Source organism: Neolamprologus multifasciatus, chromosome 7 (genome assembly GCF_963576455.1).
Source record: "Neolamprologus multifasciatus chromosome 7, fNeoMul1.2, whole genome shotgun sequence".
NCBI lineage: Eukaryota > Metazoa > Chordata > Actinopteri > Cichliformes > Cichlidae > Neolamprologus > Neolamprologus multifasciatus.
The window spans coordinates 975104-992885 of record NC_140445.1 but is presented as its reverse complement, the minus strand read 5'-3'; the positions used below and the strand labels follow the sequence as shown (position 1 = coordinate 992885).

The 17782-nt window shown below is 45.5% G+C and overlaps 2 protein-coding genes and 1 long non-coding RNA gene across 3 annotated transcripts; 1 reads left to right on the top strand and 2 right to left on the bottom strand.

Moving 5' to 3' along the window:
• Positions 1–558: 558 nt before the first annotated feature.
• On the bottom strand, positions 559–9923 carry LOC146513379 (uncharacterized). Its single transcript, XM_085168875.1, has 13 exons — positions 9381–9923; positions 9210–9303; positions 8949–9036; positions 7092–7428; positions 6902–6995; positions 5086–5173; positions 4448–4754; positions 4074–4167; positions 3788–3875; positions 2681–2999; positions 1385–1478; positions 1222–1309; positions 559–1146 (listed from the first exon to the last, which is right to left on the bottom strand). Exons 1-13 carry the CDS (start codon positions 9439–9441, stop codon positions 559–561), a joined length of 2340 nt encoding a protein of 779 aa, XP_085025001.1. The 5' UTR covers positions 9442–9923.
• Positions 5261–6895, bottom strand: LOC146513380 (uncharacterized). Its single transcript, XR_014875425.1, has 2 exons — positions 5736–6895; positions 5261–5441 (listed from the first exon to the last, which is right to left on the bottom strand). It is a non-coding gene; the product is annotated as an uncharacterized LOC146513380 (long non-coding RNA).
• Positions 9924–11649: 1726 nt separating the features above from the next.
• kcnj11l (potassium inwardly rectifying channel subfamily J member 11, like) lies at positions 11650–15742 on the top strand. Its single transcript, XM_085168877.1, has 6 exons — positions 11650–11811; positions 13483–13645; positions 13909–14148; positions 14219–14488; positions 14570–14777; positions 14844–15742. Exons 2-6 carry the CDS (start codon positions 13487–13489, stop codon positions 15272–15274), a joined length of 1308 nt encoding a protein of 435 aa, XP_085025003.1. The 5' UTR covers positions 11650–11811; positions 13483–13486; the 3' UTR covers positions 15275–15742.
• Positions 15743–17782: the final 2040 nt, after the last annotated feature.

Sequence of the window (17782 nt, the reverse complement as noted above, 5' to 3'; positions counted from 1 at the left end):
AAAACACTCTGTGGCACTGAGGATGGAAACGAGTTTAACTTGATGAACTTTCATTAAACACAGAAACAAAACTCCTGCCTGACTCTGATTGTGCAGCGTTCCTGGTAACCAGTCAGCATCCCAGGAGCGCGCTTCCAGAACGTTCCCGGAACGGTCCAATGAGAACCAAACGGACTGGCCTCCGCAGTAAGGTCGTGTTCTCAGGCAGCTCCGGACCGTTTTCATCACTGCTGCTGAGCTCCGAGCGTCGCCACTTCCTCCTCTTCTGGAGCGGAGCGCCGCGCTGGCTCCTCCTCCCCCGGCCGAACAGCTGCAGCGATCCAACGGCGGCCCGACAGCCACCTGAGAACACGCCATCGGCCACACCTGACTCAGGTGATGTTTCTGATTATTATGGACCTGCACGCAGAGACGTTTGATCCCGCCCACTCAGCGAGCTCTGTCCTTCACAGAAGTCCTGTGGATCCAGAGTCTGGACCCACAGACAAGCAGGCGGTTTGCCAGCCCGCCACGAGGTCCGTACAGGGATAGTCCACGCCCCCACGCCGCGCCGGCGGTCTACATGAGGGCGTTGAGGTGCCCCGAGTGTCCCACAGAGTTCAGCATCAGCGCCCTCTGGTCCAGCACCTCCCTGTCCCGGCCCAGCGCCGCCCTCTCCTGCTCCACCATGGCTCTGTCCCGCTCCACCGCCGCCCGCTCCCGGTCCAGCCACAGCCTCTCCGCCTGCACCGCCGCCCTCTCTCTCTCCAGCGCCGCTCTGTCTCGCTCCACCATCTCTCTCTCTCGCTCCAGCGCCGCCCTCTCCCTCTCCACCATCTCCCACTCCCTCTCCAGCCCCCCCAGCGGCCCGTCGCACGTCTCCGAGCTCCGCTGGTTCTGCTCCGCGCCGTCTCCGAACGCATCCGCCGCGTAGTCTGAGGAAGACGGGCGGGAGGCCGGTGGGGCAGGCGGAGGCGCGGGGGCAGCGCGGGGCCTGTGTCTGGGGGCGGGGTCTGGGTGCTGATCGTCGTCCTGTGTGACGGGGGCCAGGAGGGGGGCGCTGCTCGCCAGCCGGCCCTCCATGGCTTCGTTCATAAGGTGAAACCACGGCCAGGAAGAGGCGCCGTCGGCCGCCGTCTCCATGCCGACAGGAGGATACTTCAGGTCCTGAGGAGAGCAGAGGATTTTAGAGACACGCAGCCACGAGCAGCTGTACCGAGGCGGCGAGTTAGTGACGCCTACCTTGTACCGCCTCTTCAGATTGTCCCACTTCTTCGCCATCTGGTAGGTGGAGACCTTCCCCTGCAGCCCGAGCTCCTTCAGGATGGCTCTGACAGGAAGTGAGGACACAGAGTCAGGAACGCCTCGCTGCTCCGACATTCACCCGCACGGGAGGGATACTTACTTCCAGGCGGCTTTGGCGGCGTTCCTCCTCCCGGTGAACAACGCCTCGTTAGCGGCTCGAAGTTTAATCATCTTCCTCGTGTCCTGGTCGGTCACTGCGGCGCACACAGGTCGACAGACAAGTTAGCAAAGATTGATTTTATGCTGCATCAGTTTAATTTCAGGTGTTTTACATTTGTTTAAAAGATTTTTACTGCTGTTATTTTTATGTTCTTGTTAATTTATTCAGTTTGACTTTTTACTTTGAATAAATATCTTTTAATTTTTGATAACAAATTTTTTATTCATTTATTTTGATTTTCAAACATATTCATAGATTTCATGTGTTTACATTTTAAACCACATTTTTATTAAATATCTGTATTTTAATACCTTCATTGTTATTATGATACTTTTCTTACTTCTGTATGTAAACATTTTGTTTTTATTTTAATCAGTTATTTTAAAGTTTTGTTTTTATTTTACTTTATTCAATTTGAATTTTGTTACATTTTTCTTTGCAAAGCTTTTCAGCGTTTTTTCTCACAGGATAAATTTCAGGTCTTATTATTGTATTTAGTTTTAACAGATGTTTGACTTCCTGTCTGATGTCGTCTTTGTTTGGTTTTTGTATTTTCTTAACTGCAAGTTATCAAAGATTGATTTTATTTTTCAATGTTTTTTGTGCTGCATAAGTTTAATTTAAGATTTCTACTGCTGTTATTTTTATGTTCTTGTTAAATTATTCAGTTTGACTTTTTACTTTGAATAAATATCTTTTATTGATATCTGAATTTTTTATTCATTATTTATTTAGATTTTCAAACATATTCATAGATTTCATGTTTTACATTTACACATTTTTATTAAATGTTTTTTCAGTATCTGTATTTTAATACATTCATTATTATTATGATACTTTTCTTACTTCTGTATGTAAACATTGTCTTTTTTTAAAAGTTTTGTTTTTATTTTACTTTGTAATTTATTCAATTTGAATTTTGTTACATTTTTCTTTGCAAAGCTTTTCAGCGTTTTTTCTCACAGGATAAATTTCAGGTCTTATTATTGTATTTAGTTTTGACAGATGTTTGACTTCCTGTCTGATGTCGTCTTTGTGTTTTCTTAACTGCAGTGATTCTTTCATGTTTTTGTACTACACAGTTTCCGTCACGTCCTGATTCTTCGTGAAGCTTTAATTTGCTCGTTGGCTGCAGAGGCTTCACGGCTTTAAAGCTTAAACGACGTGAGCGAAGCCTCGAGGAGGTTTGAGGGCAGCGATCGTCACCGGGCCGTGACCACGAAGAAATCCTCTCACTTTTATAAGTCGGGTCGGACGGCGTCGAACACTCCTCTCCGCTGGCGTCAATGTAGGTGACGTTCCCGTCGGACTCCGCGTTGTCTCCGCCCACCATGCTCTCCAGCTCCGACACGCTGCTCCTCTCCGCCATCAAACAGTCTCTGTCGGGAGGCGGGGACGAGCCGAACACGCCGTCCTCCTCGTTGGTCCAGACGGGCGTCACTCGGGGAGCTTTGCCCGTCAGACGGCCTTCCAGAGCGTCGCTCATCAGCTGGAACCAGGGCCACGAGGCCGGGTTGGTCTGACCCTCCATCCCCCGAGGAGGAAACTTCAGGTCCTGCAGACGCAGCAAACTCACGTTTCAGTGAACGCTCGAGGCGAGCAGCAGCTCGAGGCGAGCAGCAGCTCGAGGCGAGCAGCAGCTCGAGGCGAGCAGCAGCTCTCTGCGGCGCTCAGCCGATTACCATCAGAGAGCTGCAGGACGTCTAACTTTATTTAAACAGGTCCGACTGGACAAAGCAGGTTATAGGTCACATGCAGGGCACAGGTTACTGCGAGTCACCTGAGACTCATCGAACACACCGACCAGATTCAGTTACTTTAACGAACACCTGGAGGTCAGTTTAAAACACACCCCTCCGCCTGCACACGACTAACGTATCGACGGCGCCTCAGTCTTGAGTGATCCACTCACAGACTTGCGTGTCCACACCGCCCACCTGCAGGACTGACACTACAGGTGTAATTATCTCAGGAATGTTGTCACTGCCGATCAGGAAAAGCTGGATTTGTTGCACGTGTGGAAAAACGCTCCGATTAAAAGGAATGTAAACTAGCAGAACATCGACAGCAGCACTGCGAAGAAGCTGATTTCCTGGTTTTAACGCCTGAAGCTCGTAAGCGTCTCACACATTCACAGTGGAGACGTTTATCCGGCCCACAGTGCAACAGGACGGCGTGCGACGACGAGTCTCTGTAAAAACCTGACATGTCTGTGCACCTCCTCTAAATACAGGCAATTTAGTTATGGAGGACAACAGCGCCTCAGCCGAGCGCTAAAAAGGATGCGGCGGTAACACGGGGTCACATGACCTGATGCTGCTCAAACTGCTGCAGGGATCTCACCTTGAATTTGGTCTTCAGGTTGTCCCACTTCTTGGCAACCTGGTCAGGTGTTATCTTCCCTGTCAGCCCCATCTCCTTCACTATCCCCCTGCACACGCACACACAGACACACGCACACACACACACACACGCACACACACAGTTTAACAGGACCCCGACACACGCAGGAACGAGCGCGCGCACACACACGCACACACAGACACACACACACGCACACACAGTTTAACAGGACCCCGACACACGCAGAAACGAGCGCGGTGTGTTCAGCAGACGCTCGAACGCTCACCTCCACGCCGGTTTGGCGGTGTTCCTCCTGCCGGTGAACAGAGACTCGTTCGCAGCTCGCAGCTCGATCAGCCGCCTCGTGTCGTCTTCGCTCACTGTGAAAAGAGGCGATGCAAACGTTACTCTGAGGCGTTTCCTGCACGGCGTGCATGAATACGATCGGGTGACGTCGTTCGTTGAAGCTCCGAGCACAAAGAACTTTTAGACGAACCCTCGAACCAATCACATGACCTCCTGGACAGCTGATTGGCTGTGCTTTAACTTTCACTTGCACATGTTCCCTTCCTCCCTGACGCCTACATTACCCACAATCCACCCCGGCCGCTGCGCAGGACTAAGCCGCCCCCTCCGTCTCACTCTGCTGTCTGAGCTTACGTTTGTAGGTGAACTCGCCCATCCGGTGCAGCTCGCCCAGAGCCGACGAGCCGTTCTTGTCCTCGTTATCGACCAGCAGGTCCATCTCAGACTCCGTCAGGAACTCGGCCATCCCGCCTCGGCTCCGGCGGGCTCGCTTCTTGGGTGTCGGGGACAGCGACTCGCAGTCCTCGTCTTCATCCTCCACGATGGGAGTGAGGATGGGCGCGGCGCCGGCGAACCGTCCCTCCATGGCGTCGTTCATTCTGTAGAACCAGGGCCAGGAGCTGGGGTTGGTCTCCACGCCTCGAGCGGGAAACTTCAGCTCCTGGAGGAGACATGACAGGACGTCAACACTGCCACCATCTGCAATTACCCACGATTCACAGGGACGCCGCCGATTCTGCTTCGATACGTGCCAATCAATACTAACTATTGATTATTAATTTATCTAATTTAACTGAAAGACGTACAGGATTGTAGAGCTACAAAGAACACGAGTGGCCGTTATATCGTTGCAGTTCCTCTAACGCCCACTTGAGGCACCAAAACTGACATTAACAAAGAACGGCTGTCGCCCCGCCCACTGCGGGTCACGATCTGGATGGCAACGCCCCTTCGAGTCGTGGAGCTGGTCGAGCTGGAGTGAGAGGACGCACCTTGTATCTCCTCTTCAGGTTGTCCCACTTCTTGGCCAGCTGGTCTGTGGTCAGTTTGCCCTGAAGGCCCAGCTCGTAGAGAATCGCTCTGAGAAAATAACAAATAAAGTTATTTGAATCGGAGCCGAGTCCTGATTAATTTACTCAGGTTGGTTATTAAGTTGATGAGCCTGCAGCAGAGCGCCGTGAGGAAGTGATCTGGAAACATCAACATGCATCTACTGGTCAATGCTGCCCCCTGCTGGTGTGTTTTAATTCACATTTGGACAAGAGGGATCACAAAAGGTACCTTTAAGTCTTTGATCATGATCAGAAAAATAAACATTAAATGTCTGAGACGCTCTGCAAATAAAAAACTGGTTATGGACAAATCAAGTGTGTGATCATGTATGAGTTGTATAGTTTTAATGTTTTATTTGGGAACAGAATGGTGTGTATGTGTAAGTTTGGTGATGGAGTTTTTATTATGAATGAATGATGATTTTTTTTATGAATTATTGTCTATTTTTTTATGTTTAAGGACAACAGATGGAAATTAGCCTTTGGCTATAATCTGGCATGTTTACATTCATGTAATTTTTTTTTTACATTTATGTTCATTAACATGCACTGTCCTAAATAAATAAATTAAATTAAATTAAATTAAAAACAATGTAAGAAATATTTATGAAACCCTAATCTACAAAAAGTATATAAAAAAGTCCAAAAACTTATTTCTTATTAATATATTCATTTTAGTTTTGTAGGTTTTTGTAAATAAAAACAATCAAAAAGAGTCTAAATGTGCTTCAGGCACCAAAACATTTAATACTTGATGATATCCTGATTTAACCTTTAGGAGAAAACGTTCGAATTCATTAGGACCACATCATGTAATCAGAAACTAATCAGGAAGGCGGCTCTGTGGTCGGCATGAAGCTGGACACTCTGGTGTCAGTGGCAGAGAAGAGGACCTTAAAGAAACTGATGGACATTATGAACAATGTGCATCCTCTGCACACGGTCGTAAACAATCAGAGGAGCCTATTCAGCGACAGGCTGCTTCTCCCAAAGTCAAAAACCAACAGACTTAAAAACTCCTTTGTCCCACACGCCATCAAACTGTTTAACTCCTCACTGGAGGGGAGAGGGAGGGGAAACAGGGGGACAAGGGAGGGGGGGACAACTGAGCTGTAGGTGCTTTTCTACACTGTGCAATATTTGTTTTGTTTTGTCTTTTTTCTTATATTCGACTGTGCAATAATCACTGTGCAATATACTCACTCAAATGAGCAATCCTATTTATCCATATTGTATATCCTGTATCTATATATGTGTATATATGGTGTATTTATGCTTATATCCTTACTCTCATTCCCCTTAATGTATCTGTAACATGCAACTTTTTCGGTGCTTTGCTACTGGAAACTGAATTTCCCGGAGGAACCCACCCGAGGGATTAATAAAGTTTCATCTAATCTAATCTAATCTATGTAACGGAGATCAGTGGAGCCTTTGTTTACTGTGACCAGGCCACAGCTGGACGGGTGGGAAACCTGCTGTAGAGGCTTAAACTTCAAACACAACCAAAAAATGCTTGAAAACATATTTTCATGACATTAAACGGTGCGACGATCCCAGAAAGTTGATTCTGTTTCTCGCACTGAAAAACAAACAAACACTCCAACAGGTGATTTCGTCACCCGGGTGACGCATCAACACAATATGACAAATTATTTCTTTAAATAAGATCCACGTCAATAACAAACCTGAGATGACGGAAATAAAAAGACAATAAACCAGAAACCGGTTCAGACCTGGTTCAGGTGCGACTCACCTCCAGGCCGGCTTGGCTGAGTGTTTCCTGCCAGTGAAGAGCGCCTCGTTGGCTGCTCGCAGTTTGATCATCCTCTCGGTTTCTTGTTCGCTCACTGTCAACAAGAGGTGGGGGGCGGAGCCATTAAACACGCGGTCCTGTGTGAGGTGTGATTATAACCTGATGATGTCAGCCAGGTGTGTCTGCCTACTTTTATACGAGCACTCGGTCATCCTCCTCCAGCCCATCGGGATGCCCTCAGGGGGCGGAGCCTCCGTGTGAACCCCCCCATCATCCGCTGCCGTTTCGGCTGCCACCGTGTCCTCCATCTCCGTCTTGATCAGGAACTCCAGGATGTCGGTGTTCTCCTGGTTCTGATTGGGCTGGCAGTTGTCACGGTGACCGGCGTTGCCAGCGGTCTCTGGGCTCAGCACCAGGTTGCTGTTGTAGAGGCGACCCTGCATGGCTTCATCCATGATGTGGAACCACGGCCACGACTCCACAACGCCCCCCATGTGGTCCTGGCCCTGGTACGGCTGCTTCAGGTCCTGAAAGAGGAGAACAGTGACCCCTGCAGGCTGAAACAGGGACGTACAGGAAGAGCTGCCTGCAGGTGAGCGTCAGCAGAAAAACGGTTCTGCAAAGTGCGTCACAGAAAGAAACGTGCCAAATAAAAAGAATTAAACATGAAGACATTTAAAGGTCTTTTTCCTCCAGTCGACTCCCTGAAAGATTCACCAAGAAGCAGACAGACGTGCTCATCGGAAAAATCTCTTTAAAAAAAACAAACAAACACCGTCTCTCCTCATGTCTGAAAAAGTAACCGTCCCCAAAACCTGATAACTGGTTGTTCCACCCTCACCCAGACTGACTTAAGTCCAGACTCGTGTTTGCTGGCTGAGATCTTCAGCCTGCTTCACTTTGTCAAACAGCTTCTATTTAAGGGATTTCTGAGTCACCACTAGGGATGGGTACCAGGTTCTGACATAAACGGTAGTAACCAGACCGAAAAGCAGCGCACATTTCGGTGCTTTATTTTCCTGAGATGTCTATCTATCTATCTGGATTCAAGCCAATCATTTTACGTTTCCGAGGATAGTAGGCGGGTCCAGGTACGTACGTTCTTTTAGAGCAGAGCTACAGATTAAAAATGTCCAAGGCGAAGCGGTCAAAGTCTGGCTGTACTTCACAGCAAAAGATGCAAACTCAGCAGCTGCAACAAGTGCTTTAAGCTGATACTGTGATGCTGTCAAAGGAGGTAACACCTCAAATCTGATGAAACACCTGGCGACGCATAGTGTTTTTTTAAAAGCCGAGAAATGCGCCGTATTTGATAGCTTGCTGCGAGACCTCACACCGAGCACATCTACTGCAGGTGTGGTGCCTGTTATCGGACCCGGAGTTAGCAACATCCCCCAAAAACCCGAAGAGGAGAGTCCTGGCCCCTAGCCCTGCCAGTGTAGCAGAAATGATGAGGATGATGATGCAGCAGCAGCCGTTCTTCTCTGCGTGAGTAGCTTAATGTTGTTCGTGTGTAATTTACGTTGAGTAGGCTAACCACGTTATTACATTAATGCATGTAAGGTGAACTAGCAAACACCATCATAGCTACATGCAGCTGTCTTCTTGTTTGATGGCAGATACTCCCTTCACCCTGGACAAAAAGGCTAAAATGACCAAAGAAAAAGTGGGAAACAGTTAAACATGAGAGGTTTTTGGACAAAGTTTGTGTTTTTTCCATTGTTTAAGCTGCTTCCAACCAAGAGTGATACCATATATGCCCCATAGCTGCAGAAAAGGCTAACATTGTTATCTTTTTACAAAAAAACAGCTGAACATGAGAGGTTTTTGGACCAATTTTGTGTTCTCCATTGTTTAAGCACCGTTTAAGCACCGTCTCAAAAGTACCAGTTTGGTACTGGTATCGGATAAAACCTAAACGATACCCATCCCTAACCAGCAGGTCTGACAGGGATCAGGCCTGGGAGGGGAGGGGGGGGGGGGGGGGGGGGGGTAGTGACTTTCAGACATGAGGAGAAGAACAGCAGCTACATGGCATCTCATGTACCTTATATTTTGTCCGCAGGTTGTCCCATTTCTTGGCGATCTGGTCTGCCGTCAGCTTCCCTTCCAGACCGAGGCCTTTCAGGATGGTGCTGAGGAGACAGGAAGCAGGACATGAGCACTCACAGAGGCCGTGGGAACTTTATGAGGGTGCTGCGACCGGTCCTGGCCGCTGGCACCCAGATCTCTCAGGTTAAACTGCTTCTGCTGCTCCTCGGTCACCTGTCGCTTGCTCAGGTGAGTCCAGGAGCAGGCGGGCTCATACCTCCAGGCTATCTTTGCAGAGTTCCTCTTCCCTGTGAACAGGGCCTCGTTGGACGCCCTGAACTCAATCAGCCTTTTCACATCCTCTTCGGTCACTGCAGGCAGGCAGCGGAGGTCAAAGGTCAGCAGCTCAAACACATGGGACAGCACTTTTAAGGGTACAGGTACTTACTCTTATAGGAGTTCTCTGGGAAGTGAGGCAGCGGGTGGGGGGCCGGCTCCATGGTGATCATGAGAGGACACAGCTAGGAGACAAGGAAGGGAGGGAGGAAGGAAGGAGGGAGGGAGGAGGAGGAGATGCGCTGTGTTCAGGCCCGATGCTAACTACATCCGCTAGCGCATCCTGTTGCTCCTACAACGGGGCTCCTCCGTCCATCACGGGGGCCGGGCCGTGTCTGTGGGCGGGGGCCGCCGTCTCCTCCCGGTGAACCGTTAGCGGCCGGAGGCTGCAAGCTAACTCAGGCAGCTAAAGCTAAACAACAAACAGACCGCGGAGCCGGGCTTCCCGCCGCACAGAGAGACACCGGCTCCTGTTAGCTCGGCTCGGCCCCAACCTCCGCCTCCTCTCGGTATCTTATGTCACCTCCTCCGACGGGCGGAAAAGCGTGAATTAAAGCGTCCCCGTTAACGGAGCTAGCCTGCATCCCGACGCTCTGCTCCGAGAGAAGGGTACGCTCGATATCTCCACCCGGGCCTGGCCGCAATCACCTGACCTCCGGCTCGAGAGGGCGGGGTCAACACAAACACAACCAGCTCGTTTTTTCCCCGTGTAGTATTATTATTATTATTATTATTATTGCTCTTTTTACATTAAGTAAAATATGCGAGGATTTATAACATATATATGGATATAAAACAGGACTGCCTGAAACTGTAATAACTAACTTTCACACTTTAGTGGTAAAAGCTTTTAGGCAGGAAGGGGTTCAACTCCAGGCCTCGAGGGCCGGTGTCCTTTAGGTGTGTACTTGATCCAACACAGCTGATTTAAATGGCTAAATGACCTCCTCAACATGTCCTGTAGTTCTCCAGAGGCCTGGTAACGAACTAATCATTTAATTCAGGTGTGTTGATCCAGGGTGAGATCTAAAACCTGCAGGACGCCGGCCCTCAAGGCCTGGGGTTGGACACCCCTGCTTTTTTTTTTTTTTTGCCTGTCCCGTTTGGTTCTTTAGCCGTCATTGATGAGTTGATGACTGAAGGCCAACAAAGATATCCAACAGATTTACTTTACCAAGTGGATCATCACGGCTTTGATCGACTTTTGTTGTTATTATTTATTTTATTTTATTTAATTTTCAGTAGTTACAGATGGGACAGGCATGGCTGGGGAATAGGAAAGGGAGAAAGAAAGATGAAGGAACAGAAAAACAGAGGGGAAGAGGGGCAGTGAGAAAGGACACTTAAAAAGGAAATATATCCCAGATCACCTGCTTTTAGGTATTTACCACATATTTGTCTAAATTAGGGAACTCTGTCACTGAACTAACACAGCCAACTCCCTCAGCGTGTTTGTAGTCTTGGCTCATATTGCCTTCATATTAAATTATTTTGTGCTTTTTAAAGAACTTTTTAAACATTGCACTCAACAACAAACAAATCCTCCCTACGACTGGCCCCCAGGCCACAAGTTTGGACTACAGAAGCAGTATTTTAGGCTGTAAAAGCAGACAGTATCAGCTTCATATAGAATGTGCATGTACCACTTTCATTCAGGTTCATGCAGCTCAGTCCCAGAACAGGAACAACGCATTTAAAATCCAGTCTGTAACAAATGCAAATGTTCACATTAACAAGTCAAAAATAGCTTCAAGGGAAGACAGTTAAGTTCAGGACCAACATATTTAAGGAGTAATGCAGAAAAATAAGAGAAAGAATAAAAACACCTGAGGTAACTGTTTAATCGTCTGTAAGATTCTGTGTTTTCTGTAATAAATAAGTCAAATATTGTGTTTGAACTGATTTCTTTTTTGTTCAGAGCGGATTTTACCAGCGATGTTCAGTTAATAGGAGCTGCTTTTGTCTTTTAAATGTTTCATTTCACTTTCATTTATGTATAAATTTGTTAATGTTTACACACACGCGCACACACACGTTCAGCTTTAGGTTTGTTTGGCGCCTCGTCTCCTCTGCTGCCCCCTGCAGGCACCAGGAAGCCTCTGCAGCTCAACGTCAAGTTCATCACATTCACCACACCCAACACCGGAAATGCACTTTCATAATTAAATTCCTCTCATTCGTTAAAGCTATTTGAGAAGGTACCTGAACATCTTTGCAATTTCCCGTTGAGCTGAATTATTGATTAACTATATGATCAGCCTGTAATTGAGTCCAATCGATATTATACTCAGTCTGTTATAGCGCATGGTCTACGTTGTTCTTTAATAACCAAAAACATCATAAACGGCACCTTTAGTGTATTATTTTGAAAGTCCAGGCCGGAACTTCACCTATATCATGTTCTAACCTGACTCAGGTCGATGCTCGGGTGGTGCTGAGGACATCCTGATGGCTGAATGATGGAGTCCGTGCTGCTGTTCCCGTCGGTTTAAGACACCCCGCTCAGGAACACCACCTTTATTCAACTCCATCAGCTCACTCAGGTAACGTCACGTGACTCTAAGCGGGTTTGATCAGTGCGGTCATCAGCGTCACCTGCAGAGAGACGCGCGTGTCGTTATGGTGATAGGAACCAACAAACGCGAGGACATAAAGAAGGATGCTGATGCTCGTGGTGGTTTCTGTTAGTATGGAGTTAGATTCTTTTTTGTGACCAGCGTGGAAATGATGTCACCTGCAAACACCTGCAGGAATAAGGGACTGTTTTGGACAATTAACTGTCGTCATTTCCGCCTTTCTGCATCGAGAGTAAACATGGGAGAGCAGAGGTCACATCCTCCAGGCTCTCACATACATCACCAGTCAACTTAAAACAGGTCCCAGCGCTGTCTATGATAATATAATCTAATCTAATCTAATATAATATAATACAATGTAATCTAATCTAATCTAATATAATGTAATATAATGTAATGTAATATAATATAATGTAATATAATGTAATGTAATATAATATACTATAATATAATATAATGTAATCTAATATAATATAATGTAATATAATGTAATGTAATATAATATAATGTAATATAATGTAATGTAATATAATATAATGTAATATAATGTAATGTAATGTAATATAATGTAATGTAATATAATATAATGTAATATAATGTAATGTAATGTAATATAATATACTATAATATAATATAATGTAATCTAATCTAATATAATGTAATCTAATCTAATATAATGTAATGTAATATAATGTAATGTAATATAATATAATATAATATAATGTAATCTAATCTAATCTAATGTAATGTAATCTAATATAATGTAATGTAATCTAATCTAATGTAATATAATATAATATAATATAATGTAATATAATGTAATGTAATATAATATACTATAATATAATATAATATAATATAATATAATCTAATCTAATGTAATGTAATCTAATATAATGTAATCTAATCTAATGTAATGTAATATAATATAATATACTATAATCTAATATAATCTAATATGATATAATCTAATCTAATCTAATATAATATAATATCATATGATATAATCTAATCTAATCTAATCTAATATAATATAATGTAATATAATGTAATATAATATGATATAATATGTTACAGAATGATAACAGGTATAGTCAACTTGAAACAGTTTTTAAATTAGTTTTAACTGATTATTTTTGAACTGTGATAAATTATTGTTGTTTATATTTACGTATTAACAAAATAAAGAGGAAATAACACAATAATATTACAGTTATATAATAAAGATCTAACATGGCTCACGTGCACGCACATGCACGTGTTTGCAGTTTTTTATTGATTTATTTTGTTATTTAATTGAGTTGTTTTACTATTTACAGCTTTTTATCTTTTTTGTTTTTATGTTATTATTATGTTACTGTTGTGTTTTTTGTTTACGTTTAATTTAAATGTCTTTGGGATTTCAGAGATGAATCGAGTATCTCGTCTCATCAGTAACAGGAAGTAGAGAATCTCCTTACTCACCAAAAGTCCAAAGTTCAGAAGATTATTGACAAATTTCTTTTACAGTATTTATGAAATCATAATTTTTAGCCTCACTTAAAAACGATATGCTGTAAATCTGCTGTTTTCTTGGTGTTGATGACAAACCTTTCGTCAGCTGTATTTATGTTGAAGTTGTATTTTTCATGTGCGCAGCGTCATGTTGGCCAGGAAGGGCCTCCTGCCGGACGGCTTCCTGCTGACCCGGCTGGCGGAGGACCAGAACCAGCCAAACCGCAGCCGTTCGAGGTCTCAGAGAGCTCGCTTCATCACCAAGACCGGATCCTGTAACGTGGCTCACAAGAACATCAGGGAGCAGGTAGAGCGGCGAGTGTTTGGTTACGATGCAATGAAAGCTTCAGATATGCAGGACTGTTTGCTGCTCTGTGGCAGAATGGGAGCGTCTGGAGCTCCACTGTGCTTTTTATCTGTTAAACATCCTTTTACTTTGAGTCCAGAATAAGTTAAATGTTGTTCTGGGCGACGGGAAGAAAAGGTCGGGGGTAGAACGAGGAAAAAGAGAGAGAACGCACTCCACAGTCTGTTGGGTTTGCTGACGGGAGGCTTTGTGGTGTGGTTCAGGGTCGCTTCCTGCAGGACGTTTTCACCACCATGGTGGACCTGAAGTGGCAGCACTCCCTCCTCATCTTCACCTCCGCCTTCCTCTGCTCCTGGATGCTCTTCGCTATGATCTGGTGGCTCCTCGCCTTCGCTCACGGAGACCTGGAGCCCCGCGACCCCAACGGCGAGCCGGGCCCAGTCCCCTGCGTCACAGCCATCCACTCCTTCACCTCGGCCTTCCTCTTCTCCATCGAAGTCCAGGTGAGAGCTGCTTCCCGCTGATGCGGGTGTAGACGTCCGTCTTTGGTAATCCTGGATGTTTCCCATTTAGGTGACCATCGGTTTTGGTGGCAGGATGGTGACGGAGGAGTGTCCGCTGGCCATCACCGTGTTGATCATTCAGAACATTTTGGGGCTGATCATCAACGCCGTGATGCTCGGCTGCGTGTTCATGAAGACGGCGCAGGCCAACCGGCGAGCAGAAACACTCATCTTCTCCAAAAACGCCGTCATCGCTCCTCGAAACGGCCGCCCGACCTTCATGTTCAGAGTGGGAGATCTGAGGAAGAGCATGATCATCTCAGCCACCGTCCAGCTGCAGGTGACCTACAACTTCACCTGAGCTCCACAAAACCAAACCAATCCTGAAGATACAGACACAAAACTGAGATCTTCTCTTCAGGTGATCCGGCGCACGGTGACGTCAGAAGGCGAGGTGATCCCCGTGTGCCAGCTGGACATCCAGGTGGAGAACCCCCTCAGGAGTAACGGCATCTTCCTGGTGTCTCCTCTGATCATCAGCCACACCATGGAGCGAGGGAGTCCTCTCTACGAGCTGTCCGCCCAGTCACTGGCCTCCGAGGACCTGGAGATCATCGTCATCCTGGAAGGTGAGATCTTTACCTTCCTTTAGATCATCCACTGTTATCATCTTCACCCTCTCTTTCTTCTTTAAGGCGTGGTGGAGACGACGGGGATCACCATGCAGGCGCGGACCTCCTACATACCCGAGGAGATTCTGTGGGGGAGGCGCTTCGTCTCCATCCTCACGGAGGAGGACGGCAGGTACTGTGTCGACTACTCCAAGTTCGGAAACACGGTTCCCGTCCGGATGTCGTCTCTCAGCGCCAAGGAGCTCAACCAAACCAGAGGAGTCCAGGAAGGAGGGTCCGACGTCCAGCTGCAGGGGTGGGGGCTGGTGCGAGCCGGCAGAGGGGGGTTCCGCAGAGGAGGGCGGGCCTACGACAGCGCCACGCCTCAGCCCTGGTACGCCCAGTCGGAGAAAGCAGAGAAGGAGGTGGAGCAGAAAGGACAGAAAAAGACGGTCCAGTTGGAGGTGATCGGACGGCAGATCGAAGAGGACGCGCTCGCAGAGCTGAGCGACTGAACACAGCGCCCTCTGCTGTACACCCAGGTGCACTGCACTCATGTGCCTGTTAGAGCAGCGGTCCCCAACCTCAGAGGTTTCCCAGAGCTGGAAAACATTAAATATGTGTGTAGAAGACAGAAATGAACATTATTTTAAAAACACTGAATGTTATAGATGCTGTTAGTGATAACACGCATTATAAATATACGTTTACCGCATACTCAGCTAAACAGAGACAGGAAACTGACCACAACATGTTTTTGTGTCATCGTGTTCATACTGAATATTTTAATAGACTTTTAGGACACACTTAACTTGTCCTCCTTTAGTTCTACATGATTTAACAGTCACATTAAACCCTGTGTGAGTCCTGTAGACAAAGACACTCCCGTGAGGTTTGTAGCAGATCTCCTGCTGAACTCTTCTGTAGGGCTTGGATATGTATTTCAATATTTGTGATGTTTAATAAATATGTTTTTTATCATCCTTTTTGTCAGGCTTCTTTGTGCTGTCTGTGACCCACAAGCTGGATTTAAAGTGCAGATCGAGCTTTATTTTGAAAGGATTTCAGGGCAGATTCCAGGTTGAATCCTTCCTGTGAAGAAATAACTGCTTTGTCTTAAGATATCATCTGAAACTCATGTTGAGCTGGGCTTTCAGTTCATGTAGTACCGCTCTGTAACACTAGATGGTGCAATAGACCAGTGAGACAGCAGCACACACAACGCATGATGATGAGTCACAGTACGAAGGGAAATGATTCATTTAATACTTACAAACGAATGATTTGTATGTACTCACATGTTTGTGCTCTGACCCTCACATGAATACACGTATATATATGTGATCTACTCCACGACAGAAGTCATCAGTGAGACGCTGTAAGATGAAACTGCAAGGAGCAGAACCCTCCACGGAGGAGACTAGACTCCAGGATCAAGGTAGCTCAGAGGAAAAGTAGCCGACTATCGAATTTGGAGAAAGGTGCGATGTAGAAGGTGCCTACGCAGTACAGCAAGCAGTAGCGGTTTTTGATACGGGCGGTTGCCCGGGGCGGCATCGTGGTCGAGACGACGAGGCTCCAGTTACAGCAGTGCAAGTAAACCAACAATAAATATAAGAGGAGTAAGAACATAAATATACACTTTAGGACTCGGGGTAAAGGGACCAATAACAGTTAACCAGAAATGCACCTTAGACTGCACACTGAGCTCTTTACACTGTATCAAAGTGTCACATCTTCAGTGTTGATGAAAAGATAAAACAAAATATTTACAAAAATGTGTGGCGTGGACTCACCTTTGTGACATACTGTTTATATAAGCTCGATGACTAATGAACAGCTGGTCATCGTTATCAAAAGTTACTGCAGTTTGAATGCTGTTATTAAGAAGTCATCAGCAGTGCAGCACATTCATCACATCACGGAGCTCATCAATAAATCAGTTTATGCTGAGAATAATCTCCCTCCACAGAGGGACTATGTAACAGGCGGACAGTGTTGGTCAAGTTACTTGAAAAAAGTAATCAGTAACTAATTACTGATGACTTATTTTCAAAAGTAATGAATTACTTAGTTACTTAGTTACTTTTTAAAAACACGATTTCCAACCTGAATAGGTGATAAAGTGATAGATCTTTCAGCCCAATTCTACTTTTTCTACATAATCATCATACAAAATGTAATCAAATGGAAAAGTCTCTTTTTAAAACTTGTTTTATTAGTTTTAATCTTTTAACTTTATGCATCAAGCAAACATTTAATTATCTGCAACATTCTCTGACTGGAAGAAATTAGTTTAACATTTAAACTTATTTTCTGCACATTCCAGCACATAAAATAAAATATTTTGTGTGTTTACACTCAGTCTTTCAAATAGATGCAAGTAAAACACAGCAGAAAATAAATAAAGTCAAAGACTAGCGGTCCTGTTGGTCTATTTTCACCTGTAAAGCAGGAGTAGGGTAGGCGGAGGTTTACCCTGGTGCAGGTGTGCAGCGGTCAGTGGAAGAATCCGCGAGTTTCTCTGTGAGTTTCCCATTACGTCGTAGCTACTCGGTGCTTGCTCGGAAGTTTAGGGTTTTTTTCTCTGTAAAAAGAAGTTTTCTTCCCACGCACAACGGACACTAATGTTTTTGTCACTTTTTATGGAATCAAACTCAAAGTAAGGTCAGTACTTCCACGCTTTAAACGCTGCACGCTCATACTCTCTCTGCACTCGATATATGATCCATTGTTGATCTGCACACAGCTGTTGTCACGAACGTCGCACTCGCTTACGTCACTGTCATGAGACATTCTCGCAAAAAAATCACGGTTTTAGTAACGCAGTAACGCAGCGTTCCTACGGGAAAGTAACGGTAATCTGATTACTGTTTTTGCAATAGTAATCCCTTACTTTACTCGTTACTTGAAAAAACTAATCGGATTACAGTAACGCGTTACTGCCCATCTCTGCTGGCGGATGAATCTATGTGTTTTTGTTGAGATGTTTAGGTGTTCTTTTAAAAAAAGAAGAAACACAA

What these genes read in the sequence shown, in the direction of transcription:
- LOC146513379 (XM_085168875.1), bottom strand. Translation starts at nt 9,441, where the DNA reads ATGATCACCATGGAGCCGGCCCCCCACCCGCTGCCTCACTTCCCAGAG. An exon ending in ACCTGCGGACAAAATATAAG is followed by an intron (nt 7,429 to 8,948) that starts GTACATGAGATG and finishes CTCCTCTTTCAG; the next exon opens with GACCTGAAGCAGCCGTACCA. An exon ending in ATCTGAAGAGGCGGTACAAG is followed by an intron (nt 1,147 to 1,221) that starts GTAGGCGTCACT and finishes TGCTCTCCTCAG; the next exon opens with GACCTGAAGTATCCTCCTGT.
- kcnj11l (XM_085168877.1), top strand. Translation starts at nt 13,487, where the DNA reads ATGTTGGCCAGGAAGGGCCTCCTGCCGGACGGCTTCCTGCTGACCCGG. An exon ending in ACAAGAACATCAGGGAGCAG is followed by an intron (nt 13,646 to 13,908) that starts GTAGAGCGGCGA and finishes GGTGTGGTTCAG; the next exon opens with GGTCGCTTCCTGCAGGACGT. An exon ending in CAGCCACCGTCCAGCTGCAG is followed by an intron (nt 14,489 to 14,569) that starts GTGACCTACAAC and finishes TCTTCTCTTCAG; the next exon opens with GTGATCCGGCGCACGGTGAC.